This window comes from Balaenoptera borealis, assembly GCF_965194805.1.
Source record: "Balaenoptera borealis genome assembly, chromosome: 1".
Lineage (NCBI taxonomy): Eukaryota > Metazoa > Chordata > Mammalia > Artiodactyla > Balaenopteridae > Balaenoptera > Balaenoptera borealis.
In genome coordinates, this window is record NC_138860.1 from 173,083,572 (window position 1) to 173,102,640 (window position 19,069).

The window sequence follows — 19,069 nt, forward strand, 5'->3', positions numbered from 1 at the left end:
CAGAGTCAGGGTTAAAAGCATGGCTGGGCTCTGATTAGCTGTGTGGTCTGGAGAGAGTTACTTGATCTCCTGCCTCATCTGCAACATGAAAATAATAATGGCACCTTCCTCATAGGGCTGTCGTGAAGATCAAATGAGCAAACACATCTAAAATGTTTAGACATCTCTGGCACATGATGAGCACTCGATACATGATAGCTGTTATTATTATTTTTATCTGTGGATATGATGTTTGGAACCACTGTAGCCATCTTTTAGCCATGAAGGAGGGACCCCTAACATATCAATAAAAGACAGGAAGGCAGAAAGAAGACAGCAGTATTGATTCCAAAACAAGCCCTTTTACGATAATAAAACTCTCAACTCTTTTTTTTTTTTTTTTTTTTTAAAGAAATTCACGTTCTTTTATTTATTTATTTATTCATTTATGGCTGTGTTGGGTCTTCGTTTCTGTGCGAGGGCTTTCTCTAGTTGTGGCAAGCGGGGGCCACTCTTCATCGCGGTGCGCAGGCCTCTCTTGTTGCGAAGCACAGGCTCCAGACGCGCAGGCTCAGTAGTTGTGGCTCACGGGCTTAGTTGCTCCGCGGCATGTGGGATCTTCCCAGACCAGGGCTCAAACCCGTGTCCCCTGCATTGGCAGGCAGACTCTCAACCACTGTGCCACCAGGGAAGCCCAAAACTCTCAACTCTTTAGGCAACATTTAGTTGAGTATTTTGTTACCTGCGTCCTAAATCATCCTGACCAATTTGTACATAAAACTTGACTCCAGGACTTCCCTGGTGGCGCAGTGGTTGAGAATCCGCCTGCCAATGCAGGGGACACGGGTTCGAGCCCTGGTCTGGGAAGATCCCACATGCCACGGAGCAACTGGGCCCATGAGCCACAACTACTGAGCCTGCGCGTCTGGAGCCCGTGCTCTGCAACAAGAGAGGCCGCGATAGTGAGAGGCCTGCGCACCGCGATGAAGAGTGGCCCCCGCTTGCCGCAACTAGAGAAAGCCCTCGCACAGAAACGAAGCCCCAACACAGCCAAAAATAAATAAATAAACAAATAAATAAATAAATAAAATTAAAAAAAAAAAAAACTTGACTCCATTATTGATTTACAATGAGGATAAGACCACCTAGTCTACAGGACACTCATAGTTATTGATGAGAATACTCACCCTGCAGGCAGACTATGGCAGTGACTGCCAGTTATTTTCAAATACTTAGTTTCTCCTTTTTTTTTTTTTTAATTTATTTTATTGAAGTATAGTTGATTTACAATGTTGTGTAGTTTCTCCTTTCTTTAATAAAAAGAACTGCCATATTTTAGCTGGGCACATGCTGCCTAGCTAGAAACTACATTTCCCAGTCTCCTTTACAACTAGGTGAAGCCATATGCCCAAGTTCTAGCCAAAAGAATGTGAATAGAAGTGATACGTGCCACTTCTGGGTTTTGCCCTTAAAAGCACTGGGCATGCCCTCCCCTTGCTCTTCTCTCTCTTGCTGGTGGGAGGATAATAAGAGCTTGAGCAGTCATCTTGGACCCAAAGATGGAAGAGCCATTTTGAGGGTGGGCAGAGTTGCCCCACCAGCCCTGAACCACCTACTTCTTACATATAAGAGAAAGAAATTATCTTGTTTAAGCCAGTGTATTTTTTTATTGCTTCACTAAAGCAGATATACATGAGGCTACAGAATATCAGGTAGAAATAGTGGCACAGAAGTACTGTTCTGTGATTATTACTATGACCTTATGTATCAGTCAGCTATTGCTGCATAACAAAACACCCAAGGGCTTCCCTGGTAGCGCAGTGGTTGAGAATCTGCCTGCCAATGCAGGGGACATAGGTTCGAGCCCCGGTCTGGGAAGACCCCACATGCCGTGGAGCAACTAGGCCCGTGAGCCACAACTACTGAGCCTGCGCGTCTGGAGCCTGTGCTCCGCAACAAGAGAGGCCGCGATAGTGAGAGGCCCACACACCGTGATGAAGAGTGGCCCCCGCTTGCCGCAACTAGAGAAAGCCCTCGCACAGAAACGAAGACCCAACACACCCAAAAATAAATATAAAAATAAATAAATTAATTTAAAAAAAAAACACCCAAAATTTAGGACTTAATAATGCTTTATTATTTCTCATGATTCTGTGGATTGGCTGCATTCTTCTGCTGGTTTTTCCAGGGCTTGCTTGTGCAGCTTCATTCAGTTGGAGGGATGGCTGAGGGCTGAGTTCAGCTAGAACAGTGGGGAGGGCTGGGCCTCCATCTCCATGTGGTCTTTCATCCTCAAGGAAGATAGTCCTAGCTAGGTTTCCTCACATGGTGATTCCATGAGAGTTCCAAGATGAAACACCCAAAGTACCAGCATTTTTCAAGCTTCTGTTTGTATCATGGTTACTGGTACTCCACTGGCCAAAGCAAGTCACATGGTCAAGCCCAGAGTCAATGTGGGAGGGTATAGATACCAGAGGCTTGATTCACTGGGCCATTTAGGTAACAACCCACCTTACCCTATTATGCCCCATGCATTTTGGAAGCTCATTAAGGATAATTAGAAATCCTAGTGCAGTGCTCATTAGGCCTATTTGCATAGGGACTAATAATCCCCTAGGATTAGGGACAATTGAAATTCATTCCTTCATTTGGATATTCATCACCTAGCTCCGAAAAAAATTTGTTTCAGGTTGTTTATATAAACACAAAGATTTTTAAATGATAAAATTAAATTAAAAATGAGTATCGGAGAGAATCAGAACAGAAGGAAAGTGAAGGTAGGAAAAAAACAAAAGATGGTAGCAGGAGTAGGTTCAGAACAAAGATGTGTGTCTCAGAGGTCCAAGCTCCTGCTAGGAGAGGGACGTGAGAGTCGCTGGAGAGTGCTGGAACTAGATCCAGGAGATGGTCAGGGGATAGTGGAGGGGACGGGGGTGACGAAGTGGCTTCCCATAGAGCTCTGCCATTTTGTGGGCCACATCTGAAGTACTCCAAGGTGGTGCTTCTCAACCTTATTTATTAGGATCACCTGAGTAGTGGGTTTAATACAGATTCATAGGCCCAATCCCTAGAGCCTGGATTTTTGACAAGCTTCCTAAGTGGGTAGTCTTTGAACCACATTTTGAAGTGACTTCGAAGCCCATAAGTGGATGCCAGATGCCGGTAGGTATTCAGAGGGGAAGAATAAGCAAGAAGAAAGCTTCTTGAATAAGTGAGTGGCTCTCAGAGTCCCAGGAAGATTCTAGAAAGGGAAAGGGGATGCAATGTGGCCTTGGCGCTCCCTAATATTTCAGATACTTTATTTCTGCACAGAACAAACCTCTTTCCTGAATAAATATCTCCCAGTGAGACTCTCAGCCCTCAGCAATATTACCAGCTCTAGGGCCTGCCCCATCATATAGCACCAACGTGCCCATCTTAGTGCCCACCTTGGTGATAGTGAGAGATGCACCTTTTTTTCTCCTGAGGTAAATCCAAGGATCGCAGAGAATCTACCAGTCCAAAGGAGGCCACCCTGGTTGGTTTCTCCTGGTAGAAGAAGAAACCAGAAAGTCTGGTCAAGACCACTGAGGGGGCCCATTTCTCAGCTGCACAGCCTTTGCCAAACCAGAAGTTCTAGCAGTTTCCCAGAGCATTTCTGAGGAAAGGAAACATTGCCTTTTCAAAAAGCCCAGGGACCCTTCCTGAAGGAACAACTTAGGGATGTCCCAATTTTTTAGAGCAAAGAAGTCCAAGCCATTGGTACAAGCTGTCCTGGATGCTGAGTCAGGCTGCATGGTTCTCGGGAAAGAAGGGAGACTCAAGGTTGTGCTAATAGCGTGGAGAATCTTCCTGGCCTGTCTGGGCTCGTCACTTCCCTCAGGGAAATGTAGGCCTCTGAGAGCTTCATGATTCCTCTTCATTTTCCTGTCCTCTACTTCTCCACACGCTTTGCACCCCGCCACCTCTACCTCATTCCCACCATATCTGGCTGCCTGCAGGCCCAAGGTACTTAGAGACCAGGGGCCTTTTCCCTCAGGATCCACCTCCCATGTAGTCCCACTCTTTTCTCTCAAAGATTCCTCTTTTGGGAAATTCCAGAGGGGCTTGACAACAGCACTGTGGTGACCTCTGTCCTGTGGATGTTTGTCATGGTGGGAGCAGGGACCCTCACCCTAACTCACTCCCCACCTCCCAGGATGGGAGGAAGATTTTCTTCCACGATCCTGGACCCAGCACACAGGGCAGGGCCAAGGAGCCAGGGCAGGACCCTCCTGGAAACCGCTGCCCAGTGCCCAGTGGGACAGGTGCGTCCTCTGGTGGCCCAATGCCACATTCCCCGCACCACTCTCACGCCCCAGCGCAGATCTTACTACCACAGTGGCCTTCAGGACCCCACCTACCCACCTCCATCCCTGAGCCGGCTGACCCTTCCCCAGATCAGGGGTCCCAGCTGAGGAGAGGTGAGGTCACTCCAGAGCTCCTTGTCTGCTGAGTCGGGCGGGCACTGAGTTTGTAGTTATCCCCACAACATTTTGGAGAACTCTTATGACCCCTGGGAAGGGCTGAGGAGGTGCCCTTTATGCTGCAGGCCTCTGTGAGTGTGAACTTGTGGGAAGGCCAGGGAAATGGTGAGGTCTGGGGTGGCATCTCAGCCATCTTTGGTCCTCAAGGGTTAGGGGCACAGCCTTCCCACACAGCCAGGACGGCCCCAGAAGACGAGGAATCTGCTTTCTCACCTGGAAAATGGGAATAATAAGATCTTAAAAGGAGATTATAGAATTAAAGCTTTTATTCAACCTCTGATGAGGTGAATTTTCCAAGGGAAGTGGACACATGCGTAGGCAGGGCTGGGGTGCAGTGGAGTGATTCTGAGTTTTCAGAATTTCAGATCACTCTGAGTCCTGGCAGCAAAGCCAGGCAAGCAAAGACAAGCAAAGAAAAGAACTGATTCTCTGGAGAATCTCAGGAACATGATTTGTGGGCCTGACCACATGTTTGTTGAATGAAAAAATGGCTGAATCAGTGAATGACTGACTTCACGGCTCTAGGTGAGCTCACACGGAAACAGCCCTGTGATATCCTCAAGTCATGAAACCTGACTCCCGAAGGCCAGCAGTGGTGGAAAACTGGGAGTCAGCCCCCAGTTCCCAGCCCCAGAATTCCCCTCAGTGCCACCTGCTGGTGGGCACTGACTGGACAGCTCCTGCTAGAGTTGGAAATCTGTCACCTGGATGCAGAAGGGGATGGTGGAAGGATGGGGACCAGGCTCTCTCCAGATGACCTACTCCCTCAGGAACAGTTGCTACCTGATTTTTCCTGATCCTTCTAAGTGTTAGTCAAGAAAACATATAAAGCCCCTGGAAAAAGCAAAAGAGAGTCCTAGGTGTCCTTTCAGAGGAAGGCTGAGCATCCTCTGATGATGATCTGATCCGTAGGACTGTGTGCTGTTGGTTGTCTTTGACTGACTTTATAACTCTGTAGGGATAGAAGTAATTTGTAGAAAACAGATAATAATGCAAATGATTCCTGCCCATAGCAAGCAAATGATTCCTATTTATAATCACGCAAAGGAATTTTGTCCAGGAGAGAACATTCTCATTTGAACTACTTTTAACACCTTGCTGGTTCCTTGTCAGTTACAGAGTTAAAGAAAATCTTTGACACACATTCATTTTTTTTTTTTTGTATGAAGGTCATGATTTTACCTTTTTGAAAATTACACTTGAGTAGATTCTTGGTCTTCAAGGAATCTACAAATCTCTCAGACCTTCCTTCCCATCGTGCCCCCAACCTGTTCAGGTGGCACCAGCAACTGCATCTTCTGGGTCCCCACTGCCCCCAGCACTGACTTCAAGGACAAACTGCCCTGTGTGCTTCCCTGCCAGCCTCTCCCTCCAGATTGCTAGTGCCCGAGAGCAGGGGCTAGGTCTGATTCTCACTGGATCTGCAGAGCTTGGTAGATGCTGTTGAATGAATTTATGAATATACTTAGTGTGGACCACAACCCCTGCTGGTGAGAGAGCCCAGTGTACGCGAAGGGCAATATATGCACGTGGCCTAACACTTCTCAGCCTCAGTTTCCACATCTGTGCAATGAGGATAATATTTCTGGTGTGCTGCAAATACAGATGGGAAGGAATTCTTAAGTAACTCCTGCATGTTTTCCTTTTGCCTCTTTTGCTTTCTATTCCGACCTCCCACCCCACCCCCAGAATATTAAGAACAGGAACAGGGTCGTTTCCTCTGGCTCGCCACCCTGCAAGGCCTATGGGACATGTTAAGTGTCCCCCAATCCCTACAACCTAGCCTCGTTCATGAATGAGAAAGGGAAGGGGAAATGGCTTGAGGGGCCAGGGTGCCCATCAGCTGGCAGTCAAGGATCATGGCCTACTTAGCAGAAGCCTTGGACTCCAAACCTGGGAGGGGAGGGGAAAAGTCGGGGCGGACACTGGGGGTGGGGTGGACTGTATACCTGAACACTAACAGGGAAACCCCAAGAGAAAAACCAAAACGAGAGAGAGGCTGGAAGGACCGCCATGACCAGACCCCAGCCCCCACCCATCCTAAGCCATAGGAGCCCAGCTGCTTCTCTGGCCCCAACTCCCCTGAAGAGCTTCATCTGCTAAAGGAAAAAAAAAAAAAAAAAAAAAATTACCGACAACTAAATAACTGGGATTTGGGCGCCACCTCGTGGCCATTTGTGAAACTGCCCACCCAGGCTGAGCGGGTGATCCAAGGGCAGAAGGAGGCCCGCCAGCACTCCTCCAAATTTCCTGGCCTCCATCCTCTTCCTCATCTTCTCCCTGCCATGTATTGAGCACTAACTGTATTCCAGACTCTGTGCTCAGCCCTTTTCAGGCCTTTACCACATTTATTCTTGGAACAGCTTTAAAAGAGAGGTAATACTTAATACCATTTTACAAATGAGGAAACTGAGGCACAGAGAAGTGAAGGAGTTTTCCCAAGGCCACACAGCTAGGAAGTGGACCAGAAGAGCTTCTCTCTGTACAGAAGAGGGACGGTGAAGCAGTCGGTCCTGCCCCTTAACCGCTGGTTGGCTTTGGGGCCTTTCGGCTCTAATTCAAATGTTTTTGTTGCTGACTCTGCCAGACCCTACACTGGGCACTGGGATCTCCTGTAATCCTCCGTCTCAGTCCCTGTTAATCCCCTTCACAGCACTGATGCTGTGTCTCTGAGCTAAAATCGATCTCAGAACACAGAATAAGTGCTCAATAAACATTTGTGAATGAACTCATAAATCAATGAATGAATACAAGATTTTTAAAAACCCGAAAATGTGTCCCTGCCCTCAAGGCGCTGAGGGCCTGGTGAGGAAAGCAGATCAGTAAAGGGCAGGAGTGGTTCCTGCTCCCCCGCCGCACCCCCCTCCTCCTGCACTGCCCACCTTCCCTCAGTGCTTTACCAGAGGGATGCACAGGAGATTTCAGACCCAGAGGAGGCACTTAACTGCATCCTGCCCTGAAGCCCTGAGAAGGACAACCAGCAGAGCTGAGACCTATAAAGGAGGGAAGGGGAAAGGCACTCCAGATAGAGGCCACAGCTCAAGCAAGCACCTGCATGGTGTGCACTGCGAATTCTAAGCCTTTAGGAGAACATAAAGGGAGGAAGAGAGGTCTGCAGGAAATTCATCAGGGATTTGCCATTAAAACAAAACCCTCCCTTGACTATGCCTCAGATTCCTCAACCACAAAATGGGAATAAGATGAGGATGACATGAGTCTTGAAGCCTGGCCCACAGTAACCTTTAGTACTCTTGACTTGTTACCCACACCAGATGCACTTCAGGGGTAGGTATAGCCACCAGGGGGCAGTAAGTAGGTCCCAGAGGCCACTGGGGAATGGCCTGAGACTCGAGCTGCAGGGGATCACAGTCCCCATCTGGTTTAAACCAGTGCCTCTCAGATGGCAGCACCAGGACATCCCTTGGGGTCCAAATGTCCAACACCCATGAGATAGCAGAGATTCGTCCTATAACGCATGGGCACCAGGTCAAGGAACTGGGGTGGGCCTCACAGACAGGGCATCAGATAGAACCCTTTGATGTAACCAGTAATTCATTCTTGTTTATTAAGTACCTACTATGGTCCAGCTGTTAGCAGCCCTGGTGATGCAGCTAGACAATAAACCAATATAGTGTGTGTGTGTGTGTGTGTGTGTGTGTGTGGTGATGAGATGTTGAAAAGTTATTTTAGGGAGAAAAATAAAGATGGGATGGGGAATAGGGAACGTAGGGATGGTTTGCAATTTTAAATAGGATGGTACAGGAAGGCCTCCTGAGAAAGGACATTTGCATAGAGACCAGAAGATGTGATGGAAGTAATCCATGAGAGTATCTGAGGAAGGAGGGTCCCAGGCAGAGGGGACAGCAAGGGCAAATGCCCTGGGGCAAGACTGTGCTTGCCTTGATTCAAAGAGCCGTGAAGAAGCCAGAGAGTGGGCTGAGTGGGGGGAAGAGGGGACCAGATGGAGTAGGGCCTTATAGGCTGTTGAGATGCCCAAATGAGGATATAACATGCAGTGACAAAGGTACACGATGGGAGAGAAGCACAGACTGCTCGTTAGGCAAATCTAAACTTGGGTCTCATTACCCGACCACACCCCCTGCAGTGCACAATGAATTAATATTTTCTATAAATCCTGTAATTATCTTGTGAATAGCACTATTATATTGCATTGTATTCTGTGTGTTAAAAGCATTCATTTGTTAAATGTAAACATTTAAAATATACCATGTATCATGCAGCCCTTTTTACTTTTTCATTTAATAAACTGGAAGCCTTACGTTAGAAGCAGAGGGGGCTTTTCTTGCCCTCCAAGAGTCCCCTGAAGGCTGGTCTACACTCACACTTACCCACACTCTCACACACTCACACTCACTCACCAACAGTGCCCAGCCACAACCCAGGGATGCTCACCTGCCACCTCGAGGTGGCCTTGGGCAGGTCCCTGCTGCGTCTTCCACTACCTCGGCACCACCCAGCCCTTGACAATGTACAGAATGTCCTCATCCTCATGGGCCGTCACTATGAAATGGGCAGGGATTAATGTGTCCACTTTACAGATAGATAAACAGGTTCTGAGAGGTGCCTGGAGCAGGGAGTCTGGAGAAGGCAAGATGGGGATAGGGAAGATTTAAAAGTGTAAAACTGAGGAGAGGAGCAGGAGAATGTCATTGCTAACCCTCTGGTGGACCATGATCTCAGACAGACCTGGGCGTGAATCCTAGCCCCACCATTTATTTATCTTGGGTAAATTCCTTAAAATCCCTGAGCCTCAGCTTCCAAATCTTTACAATGGGTATAATGGTAGTACTCACCCGGTGACTTTGTTATGCAGATTAAATGAGGTAGCATGGCCGAAATGACTGTTGTTATCAGTGTTATTTTCAGTCTTACCAAGTCCTGGGGTTAGGGGTGGGGTGGGGACGAGGCTGCTCAGATTCCCCGCCCCCCACCCCCACCCCGAGCCACACACTGGCTAGATTCCTGCTGGGCAGCTTCCTCTGCCTGTGTAGACAGCAGTTATTTTACAACCATCACAGCCTTTCCCATCACTCCTGCTTTATAATTTATAAAGTGGTGTCATTCATTCATTCAACATTTACTGGGTGCCTCCTGTATAAACCAGCACAGTGCTGGACTCTGGGCATCTCCTGGTGAATGAGGCAGGCACCGTCCCTGCACCTAGAGACCTTACAGACAGCGAGTAATCACACATAAAAATATAGTTAGAAATTGGGTTAAGGGCTAGGAGAGAATGATAGAGGGGAGCCAGGGGAGAAAATGATAAGGGGCCCCAATTTAACCCCAACAGGCCTGCCCAGCAGTGGCCAAGGATGACTCACCCCCGCTGCACCTGATGGAGACCCTGAATCTCAAGACAGGGCAGGCTCTTGCCCAAGGGCACCGGTGAGGTGGGATGAAGGAACAAGGAATCCAGCACATGCAGCTGGCCCTGGCTCCTTCCATTCTGGACATGCTGGCCTCCTTGTTTCTCAAGTTCATGGTCACATTCCTGCCTCAGGGACCCTTGCACTTGCTGTTCCCTCTCCTGGGATGCCCCATGCCCCGATGTCGCTGTGACTTCCTCTCTCACTCCACACAGGCCTCCATTCAAATGTTAACATCTCAAAAGAGCATCTTCCAGGACTTCCCTGGTGGTCCAGTGGTTGAGACTTCGTCTCCCAGTGCAGGGAGTGCGGGTTCGATCCCTGGCTGGGGAGCTAAGATCCCACATGCCTTGAGGCCAAAAAACCAAAACATAAAACAGAAGCAATATTGTAACGAATTCAATAAAGACTTTAAAAATTGTCCACATCAAAGAAAAAAAAAATTCTAAAAAAAAAAGTGCATCTTCCTTCCATCCTTTGTCCTCCTCACTTTCTTTCAGAACGCAGGTCACCACCTCACGTTATACTATATACGTGCTATGGCCTGTCTCCCGTCTAGAGCAGGGATTTTGCCTCCTGTTCACTGGTGTATCAGTGCGTGGAGCACTCCTGGTATTGAACAAATGAATGAAGACAATTATGAAGTGGGACGAAGGCTATGAATGAAAAATACAGGAAGTCTATGCATGAGGGAACAAGAGGCCTAATAGGTGGTGGGGTGTCAGAAATGTTTTCCTCAAGGCGCTGGGACAGCCCTTCAGAGTTAACCCCAGCTGAGGCAAGGGGACCAGGCCCCTGAGCTTCCCCGGTGACCAGTCCCTGAATCCAGGCTGCCCCTAAGGAGGGGACATAATCTTGTACTAAGTGGTTTCTGGGGGAACGAGTGCCTGAGTCCTGTAGGGGGTTCTGAGTGGTGTACGCCAGCATCCACGAGCAGCCCCTTCACACGACCCTCCAGAGGGGCCCTCCTCACCCCAGCTTAACTGAAAAATCCAGACTTATTACAAACCTCTTCCCCATCCCTGTATTTGTGGAAGCTTCAGGAGTGTTTATACATGCCCAGGAACCTGCTTTGGTCGGCCCCACTCTGGGAGTTCCTCACCTGGTATGCAGTGAGTGCTTACTAACTGTTAGATGGCCGGGATGTCGTGTGGAGGGAGGAGAAGGGGGCAAGTCTAGGGAGACCCCGAGCTTTCTTTTCGGTTTGGGCCCCCGGCTAAGATGGAGGCCAAATTTGGAGCGAGAAGATGTGGTGGGTTTGGGACATGTTGAGGCTGTGGTGACTGAGATGCCCAGGCCCTGGGGTGTGGTGCCAGCTCCCCAAGGAGCCCCCCACGATGCAGTAAGAGGGAGAAGAGACCAAGGGGGTTGCAGGGGGAGGGAAGCCTGGGCAGAATGGGATCTCAGAATCCAGGGAGCAGACAACGATATCAGACATCGAGAGGGCAAAAGGGATGGGGACCAAGAAGAGGGGGCCCAGAGGACATGGCAGGGCCTGGGTGAGGCGTGCGGGAGCTTAGGAGGAGGGGGCTTGGTGAGGGGCCTGGAGCTCATTGGGGCCTGAGAGGTCTCCGGTGCAGTCATGGAGTGGGTGGCGAAACAAGGCCCCCTGCAGAGCAGCTAACAGGGAGGCCTGCCCCAGAGCTCCACCCACCCCAGACCCCCTCCACCCCCATCCCACTGGCTGAGAGCCCAGGGTCAAGACCCCTCCCTCCACCACATCTCCTGAGGTCCCCACTACGAGGTCTCTCAGCCCAGGAGGTTCCTCCCTGGAAACTGTTGCCTCAGCCCAAATCCAAATCAGACAACAGGAAAGACTTCCTGGCTGGGAGGGATGGGAGGCCCTGGACAAGGTGAATGCGGGTATTTCTGTCCAAGATGAGAAACTGGACACAGTGACTTCTGGAGGCCCGTTTCCAATTGCTGGACAAAAAGAGCAGCGTCTTCTCCAACCTGGATGGGGCAGAAGGGGAGCTTTTTAGACCAGGGAAGAAACACTTGCTGCCAGAGAGCATCGGGGTCAAGAGCTCAGATTTGAGCTGGACTCCCTGAGCTAAAATCCCAGCTCCATCACTAACTAGCTGTGTAACCTTGGATAAGCTACTTAACTTCTCTGTGCCTCAGTTTCCTCATCTGTAAAAAGGGAAAAATAGTAGTACCTATCTCTTACGGGCTCTTATGAAGTTTCAGTTAATGAACTGAAATTTGTCAAGTGCTCCGAACAGTGCTGGCACGAAGTGAGCTCTATATAAGTGTTTGATAAAAGAAATAAAAGGGGGCTTCCCTGGTGGCGCAGTGGTTAAGAATCCGCCTGCCAATGCAGGGGACACGGGTTTGAGCCCTGGTCCAGGAAGATCCCACATGCTGTGGAGCAACTAAGCCTGTGTGCCACAACTACTGAGCCTGCGCTCTAGATCCCTCGAGCCACAAATACTGAGCCCGTGAGCCACAACTACTGAGGCCCGCGCACCTAGAGCCCGTGCTCCGCAACAAGAGAAGCCACGGTAGTGAGGAGCCCGCGCACGGCAATGAAGAGTAGCCCCCGCTCGCCGCAAGTAGAGAAAGCCCGCGCGCAGCAAGGAAGACCCAACGCAGCCATAAATAAATAAATTTATTTTTTTAAAAAAAATGCATATCAAAGGAATATTTTCAATGAGCCCAGGCTCTTGCATATTCCCATACATAGAAAAACACTAAAAAAAAAAAGAAATAAAAGGTATTAGTGACTTCCATTTGAGACCCTCCTAAGCACTAAGCACTGTGCCAGGTTCTTTATTTACATTACCTCTAATCCCCACGTTCCTCTATAAGAACTATCCTATTTTACAGATAAAGAAACTGAGACCCAGAAAGGTGAAGTCACTTGTCTAAGCTGACCTAGACTAACTTGACCAGCACTCCTAACTACTATGTTGCTTTTCTCCACCACAAAGGCAGGGGGATGGATGGAATGGCCTCCCAGAGGCTTGCCTTGGACCCTCACAGCCACACTCACAGGGGCAGACCCCTCCAGTATATAAACCATCCCCAGCCTCATCGGAGCCTGGGAAGATTTCCTACTTTGAGGAAATAGCTCAAAGCACAACCATCTAATTAAGCAATTACTTTGTGGAGCACCAAGGCAAGGAAGTGACCTCAATTGCCGCTCAACACCGCCCTGCCGCTGGGGATGGAGGTAATGGGGATAATCATGACAATGGTGGTAGTGACACTGATGGTGATGTTTGTCAAGTGACGGCTGTCAGAGCTCAGTGCTGGTGGAGGAGGTGACGGGGCTGGTAATGACTTGATGGTGGTTAAGGGGATGGTTCCCTCATCCAGGTGTCTGTCAGCCAAGGTCATCCCAGGTGATTGGCCCAGGGATGTCCCCTCTGGTTTCAAAGATGTGCAAATGAGGTTTAAAATATAGTGTTTGAGGGCTTCCTTGGTGGCGCAGTGGTTAAGAATCCGCCTGCCAATGCAGGGGACACGGGTTCGCGCCCTGGTCTGGGAAGATCCCACATGCTGCGAAGCAACTAAACCCGTGCACCACAACTACTGAGCCTGCGCTCTAGAGCCCGCGCGCCACAACTACTGAAGCCTGCGCGCCTAGAGCCCGGGCTCCACAACGAGAGTAGCCCCTGCTCGCTGCAACTAGAGAAAGCCCGCACGCAGCAATGAAGATCCAACACAGCCAAAAAAATAAAATATAATATAATGTTTGATTCTCAACCTTTTGCTATCTGAATAAAGCAGAGTTTATTTCAGGGGGAAAAAAAGCAGATCATATTGTTGATGGAGAGGTGACAGTGGTAGTGATGGTTTACAGGGTAGATCCTGTGGCTGGGCTCTCTCAGCCTCCATCCCACCCTGCTAGACGGGGAGGTTGGAAAGCTAACAACTACATTTCCCTCCCTTGCAGCGTTTATATGTGGAACAGGCTCCACTTATTAGATTCACTCCAGCAAGATCTGGAAGGCTAAAGTGAGGTGCAGCCCTTTCCGTGCTTCGGTTTTCTCATTTATAAAACAGGGATAATAATAGAAGAGTGCTGGCCACATAATAAGCACTATTTATGATTTGGTTTTTGTAGTGGGGGTTTTGGGGGTTTGTTTTTTGGTTTTTGTTTTTTTGCTCCCTTTTGGCTGTTTCTGCCAGCCCGCAAGTTTGCAGTAACAGGAGGTTTTTCTGCAGCAGTGTTCTGGTATCGGGTCCAGCTTCCTGCTTGCCCAGAGGCAGTGGCAATTGTGAATGTGGTGGTAGCAACTTCTTACCTGCAGCTTCCTGATACCTGGACTGAAGCTTCAGGGGCGTGTTCTTGAATTCACAGTGACTCTCTTGGTGGGTCAGTTCTGTATGGTTCTGGGAGTCATTCTTAGAGGCGTGGCTCATTCGGCCTCTGGAACAATTGTCCTCTATTAAATACCTTCCTGCTAAAAACACTAAGGCAGGGTTTCTGTTTCCTGCACTGAACCCTGACAAATACAGTTTGAGAGCCTGAGGATGGTTAAAGCTATTGATGCTTGAGGTCACAAGACATGGATGGTGATGGTGTCTGGTGAAGATTATGGGGCTAAACTGATGGGTGCTTGATCTTGGGATTGATGGGAATGGTGATAATGACAATGTCTAGTGGTGGAGGTAGGTGGCAATAAGAGTTCTTGGATGCAAGCAATAGAACCTGACTCTGGCTGACCTATGAAGAAACAAAAGATATTGGGGAGTTCCCAGAATGGACACAAAGCCCGGTGATCCAGGCTGAGATAAAGGGCAGGAACCAAAGAAGTAACAGCATTGGACAGACCAAGCCCCTCAGCAAGACACCCAGATAGAACTGTCACCATCAGACACCACATTGACCACTACTACCAAAGGCCACCTTTCTCAGTGAATTCTAAACCCTCCTATCTTTGCATCACTCACTCAAGATTCAAAGCTCTGGGCTGAGGCATCCAATTGGCCAAGCCCAGGTCATGTGCCCATGTCCTATCTGCCAAGGAGTGGGAGGAGGGGCCTGTGGTCCCCTCAACTTCAGTAGTAGGATGTCCATCGAGACACATGTAGTGGGGGCTTCCCCCTAAAGAGAAAGGGGGTTGGGATGTAGGGCAGCCAAAAACCAACAAAAGTCCACCCAGTAAGGAAGCCTGGTGGTAATGATAGCATGAAGCTAGGAGGAGATGCTGCCTTCTTTATTAAAACCAAACCCAAGTCAGTGGCATCTGGACCTTTCAACACTGGTCAGACCCAAAGCCCCTTGCAATCACCTACCAATTTCTGATGCCACCACCACAAGTGCCCTGCACTCCAGCCAAATGCAGTTGGGACACTGCCCCTTCCATTTATAGCCCAGCACAGAGCAGAAACCAGGCCTGGACATTCAAACAAGATGCTAGCAATGACCCAGGGAGAACAAAGAGGGAAGAAACATAGACATCTATTCATTTATTCCATATCCTTTTATTGGGCACAGACCAGGTACCAGATACAGCAGAGAATGAGGTCCCTGCACCGTGGAGCTTACAATCTAATGGGGAAGACAGTTGAATCAGTAACACACAAGAACACTGCAGGGCAGGAAACACAAGGAGGATGAGATGGAGAGGAACTCGGGGAGCCCCTTAAGATGGGGGGGTCAGGGAAGGACTCTGAGCTGAAGCTGTCGTGCAGAGATCTGGGGCGACTGTGGACTCCGAGACCCTGAGGCCGGAACAAACTTGCTGTGCTTGTGGAACAGAAAGGTGGCCCGAGTAGCTGGAGCATAGGAAGCCAGGGTGGGAGGAGGTGAGGTTAAAGTCAGCCGGGGAGGGACTTACCTGGTGGTCCAGTGGTTGAGACTCCGCACTTCCACTGCAGGGGGCACGGGTTCGATCCCTGGTCGGGGAACTAAGATCCTGCATGCGACGTGGCAGGGCCAAAACGATAAATAAATAAATAAAGTAAAATAAAATCAGCCGGGGAAAGAAGTGGGATTTTTATTCCCATCAGTGGGAAGCCACTAAGCGCCATCCTTTGATAAGAGGAGGGCCTTGTTCTCAGGAATGAGTAGGGAAGGAGAAGATGGGCCGAGTGCAGGGAGGGGTATAGGATCAGTAGAGGTAAGGGCTGGGCTTCCCACACATTGGGCTCCTGTTTCCTCAGTAAGGTATGAGGCTAGGTCATCAATGCACAGGGGGAGTAGGAGATGGCAGGACATCTGTCCATAAGGCCACATCAGGCTTCCAGTGTCCTGGAAAGAGCCATGATACAGCCCTGGGGAGGACCTAATCGGCCATCGTACTCCTGGGCACATACCTCCTGGCAGTTTCCCTCGGGGAACGGAGGCACTTCCTTGACTGAGAAGAGGTCAGTGGTAGCAAGTGAAGCCTCAACCATCACAATCACAACGTCAATCACGATCATAATCACCATCACCTTCACACCAACAGGCACAAGGATAGGACACGAAACCCTCGAGGGCACCCTGACCCTGTGAGCTAGTGGGACCCGAGCCGCTACCTGCCCTGTGGACGGCAGTGGGACTGTCCTGGGACAGAGCCAGTGGTGTGCTGGAGCTGGCTCCTACCTGCTTGCAAGAGCTGATTCTGTGAATCTCTTCCCAACTCTACATGCAGTGACATCGCATGGGTGGCTTGAAATCAGCCACAGTGCAGGGCTTTTGGTTATTTTTCCCAGCTAGCCAATTCATCAGCTTACCTCTGGACAGAGCCCTGAGGACAGTTAGAGACCATGATCCGCACCACTTGCCTCTGTAAACTTCAGAGCCTGGAGCAGGACCAGCAGAAAGAGAGTCCAGAGTCCTGGTGGGCAGGTTGTCTGGTGAGAGGATGTTGGGTGGAGGTGGGAGGTCACCTCCCCTTAAGACACACCTGATGGTGGACCAGAGAGCCTGCGCATCACCTTCACCAGAGCCTCTGCTCCAGTCCAGGAGCCTAAAGGAAGGCCTGTGAACTCCCAGCCGGACTGCCTGACTCACCCTCCTGGGCTGGGTCTCCCCTGGGAGGGACCAAGGGCTGCTTCTCCCTGCTCCCTGCTCCTTGCTCCCAGGATGAGCCCTGACCTTGGTCATAAACTGGACCTGAGCCCAGTGACAAAGATCTCCACCCAGGCCCCAACAGAACCCCACCCTGATTCTGGGTTGGGCTATGATTGGGCCACAGAAAACACACTCCCATTTCCATCAGTGCCTGACACAGGCTCACCACTAAAATCACGTCAAAGCCAGGGCCTTGAGAGGGGAGCAGACCTGGCCAGGGGCTGGCTCAGCGTCGTTCACCTCTGCAGTCAAGGCTTGAGCTCCTGCCTGGGAAGCAAACAGTGAAGAACAAAACCAAATTAAAACCCACCACCATCTCCTCCTTGCTTTAGTGACACATCTTCATCTTAGGAAATAAAGCCTAAAGGCAAAGCATATTTTCTATGACCTAACCCCTCCCCATTCCTGTCAGGCTCCCTCTTTGATTTGGAGGATTCTTGCACTAAACCCTCCCTCCCCACTGTGCCCACACACAGGCCTCCAGATCACTAGGAGGAGAGGGAGCTGAAAAAGCCCCAGAAACTTCACCTGAGAACCGAGGGGTGGAGGCCAGTACCTTATCTGGCAAATGGGCAAGACCCTTCCTCTCTACAGCCTCAGTTTCCCCACCTGTACAGTGAGAGATTTAGCCTTCCAGCTCTAATATCCAAAGTTAATGATCCTGATGGAAATTTAGGGCCCCATGTTCAAGGGTTGTACTTCAGGGACAATTCAGACCCAGGAGATTCAGGAAACTTTCCCTAAACCATGTATGGGATACTGGGTTCAAGTCCTGGGATGTCTTCTTAGCTCTGAGACCTTGTGCTAGTGACTTGACTTCTCTGGGCCTCAGTTTTCTCATCTGTCAAATGGCACTAACGCCAAGTTTGTGAGGATCAAATGAGATGGTAGCAAAAAAAACAGCTTTGTAAGCTGTGGAGCACAGTCCTCGTGGGAGGGAGGGGCACTTGTTATTCCTGTTGTCATTTGTTATTTCTGCTGTCATGGGTTAATGTTTTGCCTTCCAGCAGAGCCCAGAAAGTAGAACAGTCTGGCCTAGCTCTCAGGTGGGAGACCGCCTCAGAGTCTCCCCGGAACCCACTCCCCCTGCCCAGAGCCAGCTCCAGCCCTGCATAAGTCTGCTGCCTGGCCTCCTCACCTCAGAGATGATAAATCCTCCTCATTGGTCACCAAGGGACCGCAGGCTTTAGAGCTAGACTGGCCTTGGGGATCCTCAGATCCCATCCCTTTATGGTGGCCCAGACAGGAAAAGGGTTTACCCCAGAAGGCACACAGTATGTCAGCAGCACAGCTGGGCCTCAAACCCAGCTTCTCTTTCCTCTACCCTAGCCTGTAAAATGGGGTCCTCTGGAATCCTCACAGCAGCAATGCCCCTGCTGGTGCCCCAAATCAGCAGGCCCTGGCCAGGTGGGGACTCTGGGAGAGAGGGCTGTCTAAGGTATCCCTCCACAGCCTTCATGCCCTGCTGGGCTCCTGCTGCCTCCAGGAAGCCTTCTCTGATTGGCACCCAAAAGGCTGGAAATGAGTTCCCTCCCACATACCTCCTTTGACAGAACACCTGCTTAAAGGTGAAAGTTGTCTGTTTGCCTGTCTGCTGGCCTCCAGCCTGAAAGTTTCTCGGGATAGGGAACAGCTAGATTATCTGGGCTCCCCATTACAGGGGCCTAGGACAGACTGAGGGCAAAGGGAATGAGGGAGAAGTGGAAGACAGGGGGATGGGAGGGCGCTCAGGGCAAGAAAACAGTGCACTGGGATTTAGTGGCCCAAGCTGCAGTGCGGTGGGGACACAAAGCCCTCACCCCTTCAGACGTTGATTCCCAGGGCTTCCCTCCCTCCCCAGTGGCCCATACCCCAGGGCGGGCTCCTCCTGTGGGAACTGCTGCCTCGGCAGCGGGCACCCAGCCACGTGGGTGCCAGGAATGAGGCTTGGCAGCAGGGCGGGCGCTTTCCTGGACAGTGTTTGCTCTGGGCCGTCCCAACAGGGCTGCCCCTTGCTCGGGCCTGGGGAGGGGATGGCCCTGGGCGGAGGTCCTGCTGAGAAGGCGGAGTGGTGCGTGGGCCCAGGGAACAGGAAGCATCCTTCTCCCGCCAGCGCCAGTGAAGCAGCTGCTGGGCAGCACCCGGGAGCTGGTTAGAGATGCAGGTTGTCAGGTCCTTCCCCAGACCTGCTGTTCAGAATCTCCACT

The 19,069-nt window shown here is 50.2% G+C and overlaps 1 protein-coding gene across 1 annotated transcript in view; it reads right to left on the bottom strand.

The window, feature by feature from the left end:
* Positions 1-1,087: 1,087 nt before the first annotated feature.
* LOC309608837 (uncharacterized protein) overlaps positions 1,088-19,069 on the bottom strand; it is a 29,378-nt gene continuing 11,396 nt past the window's right edge. Inside the window, exons 2-5 of the mRNA XM_082349448.1 lie at positions 16,142-17,150; positions 15,664-15,741; positions 3,408-3,507; positions 1,088-2,393 (exon numbers count right to left, since the gene is read on the bottom strand). Coding sequence (XP_082205574.1) covers positions 2,380-2,393; positions 3,408-3,507; positions 15,664-15,741; positions 16,142-16,258 — 309 coding nt within the window. The 5' untranslated portion in view covers positions 16,259-17,150 and the 3' untranslated portion in view covers positions 1,088-2,379. The remainder of the gene's footprint in view (positions 2,394-3,407; positions 3,508-15,663; positions 15,742-16,141; positions 17,151-19,069) is intronic.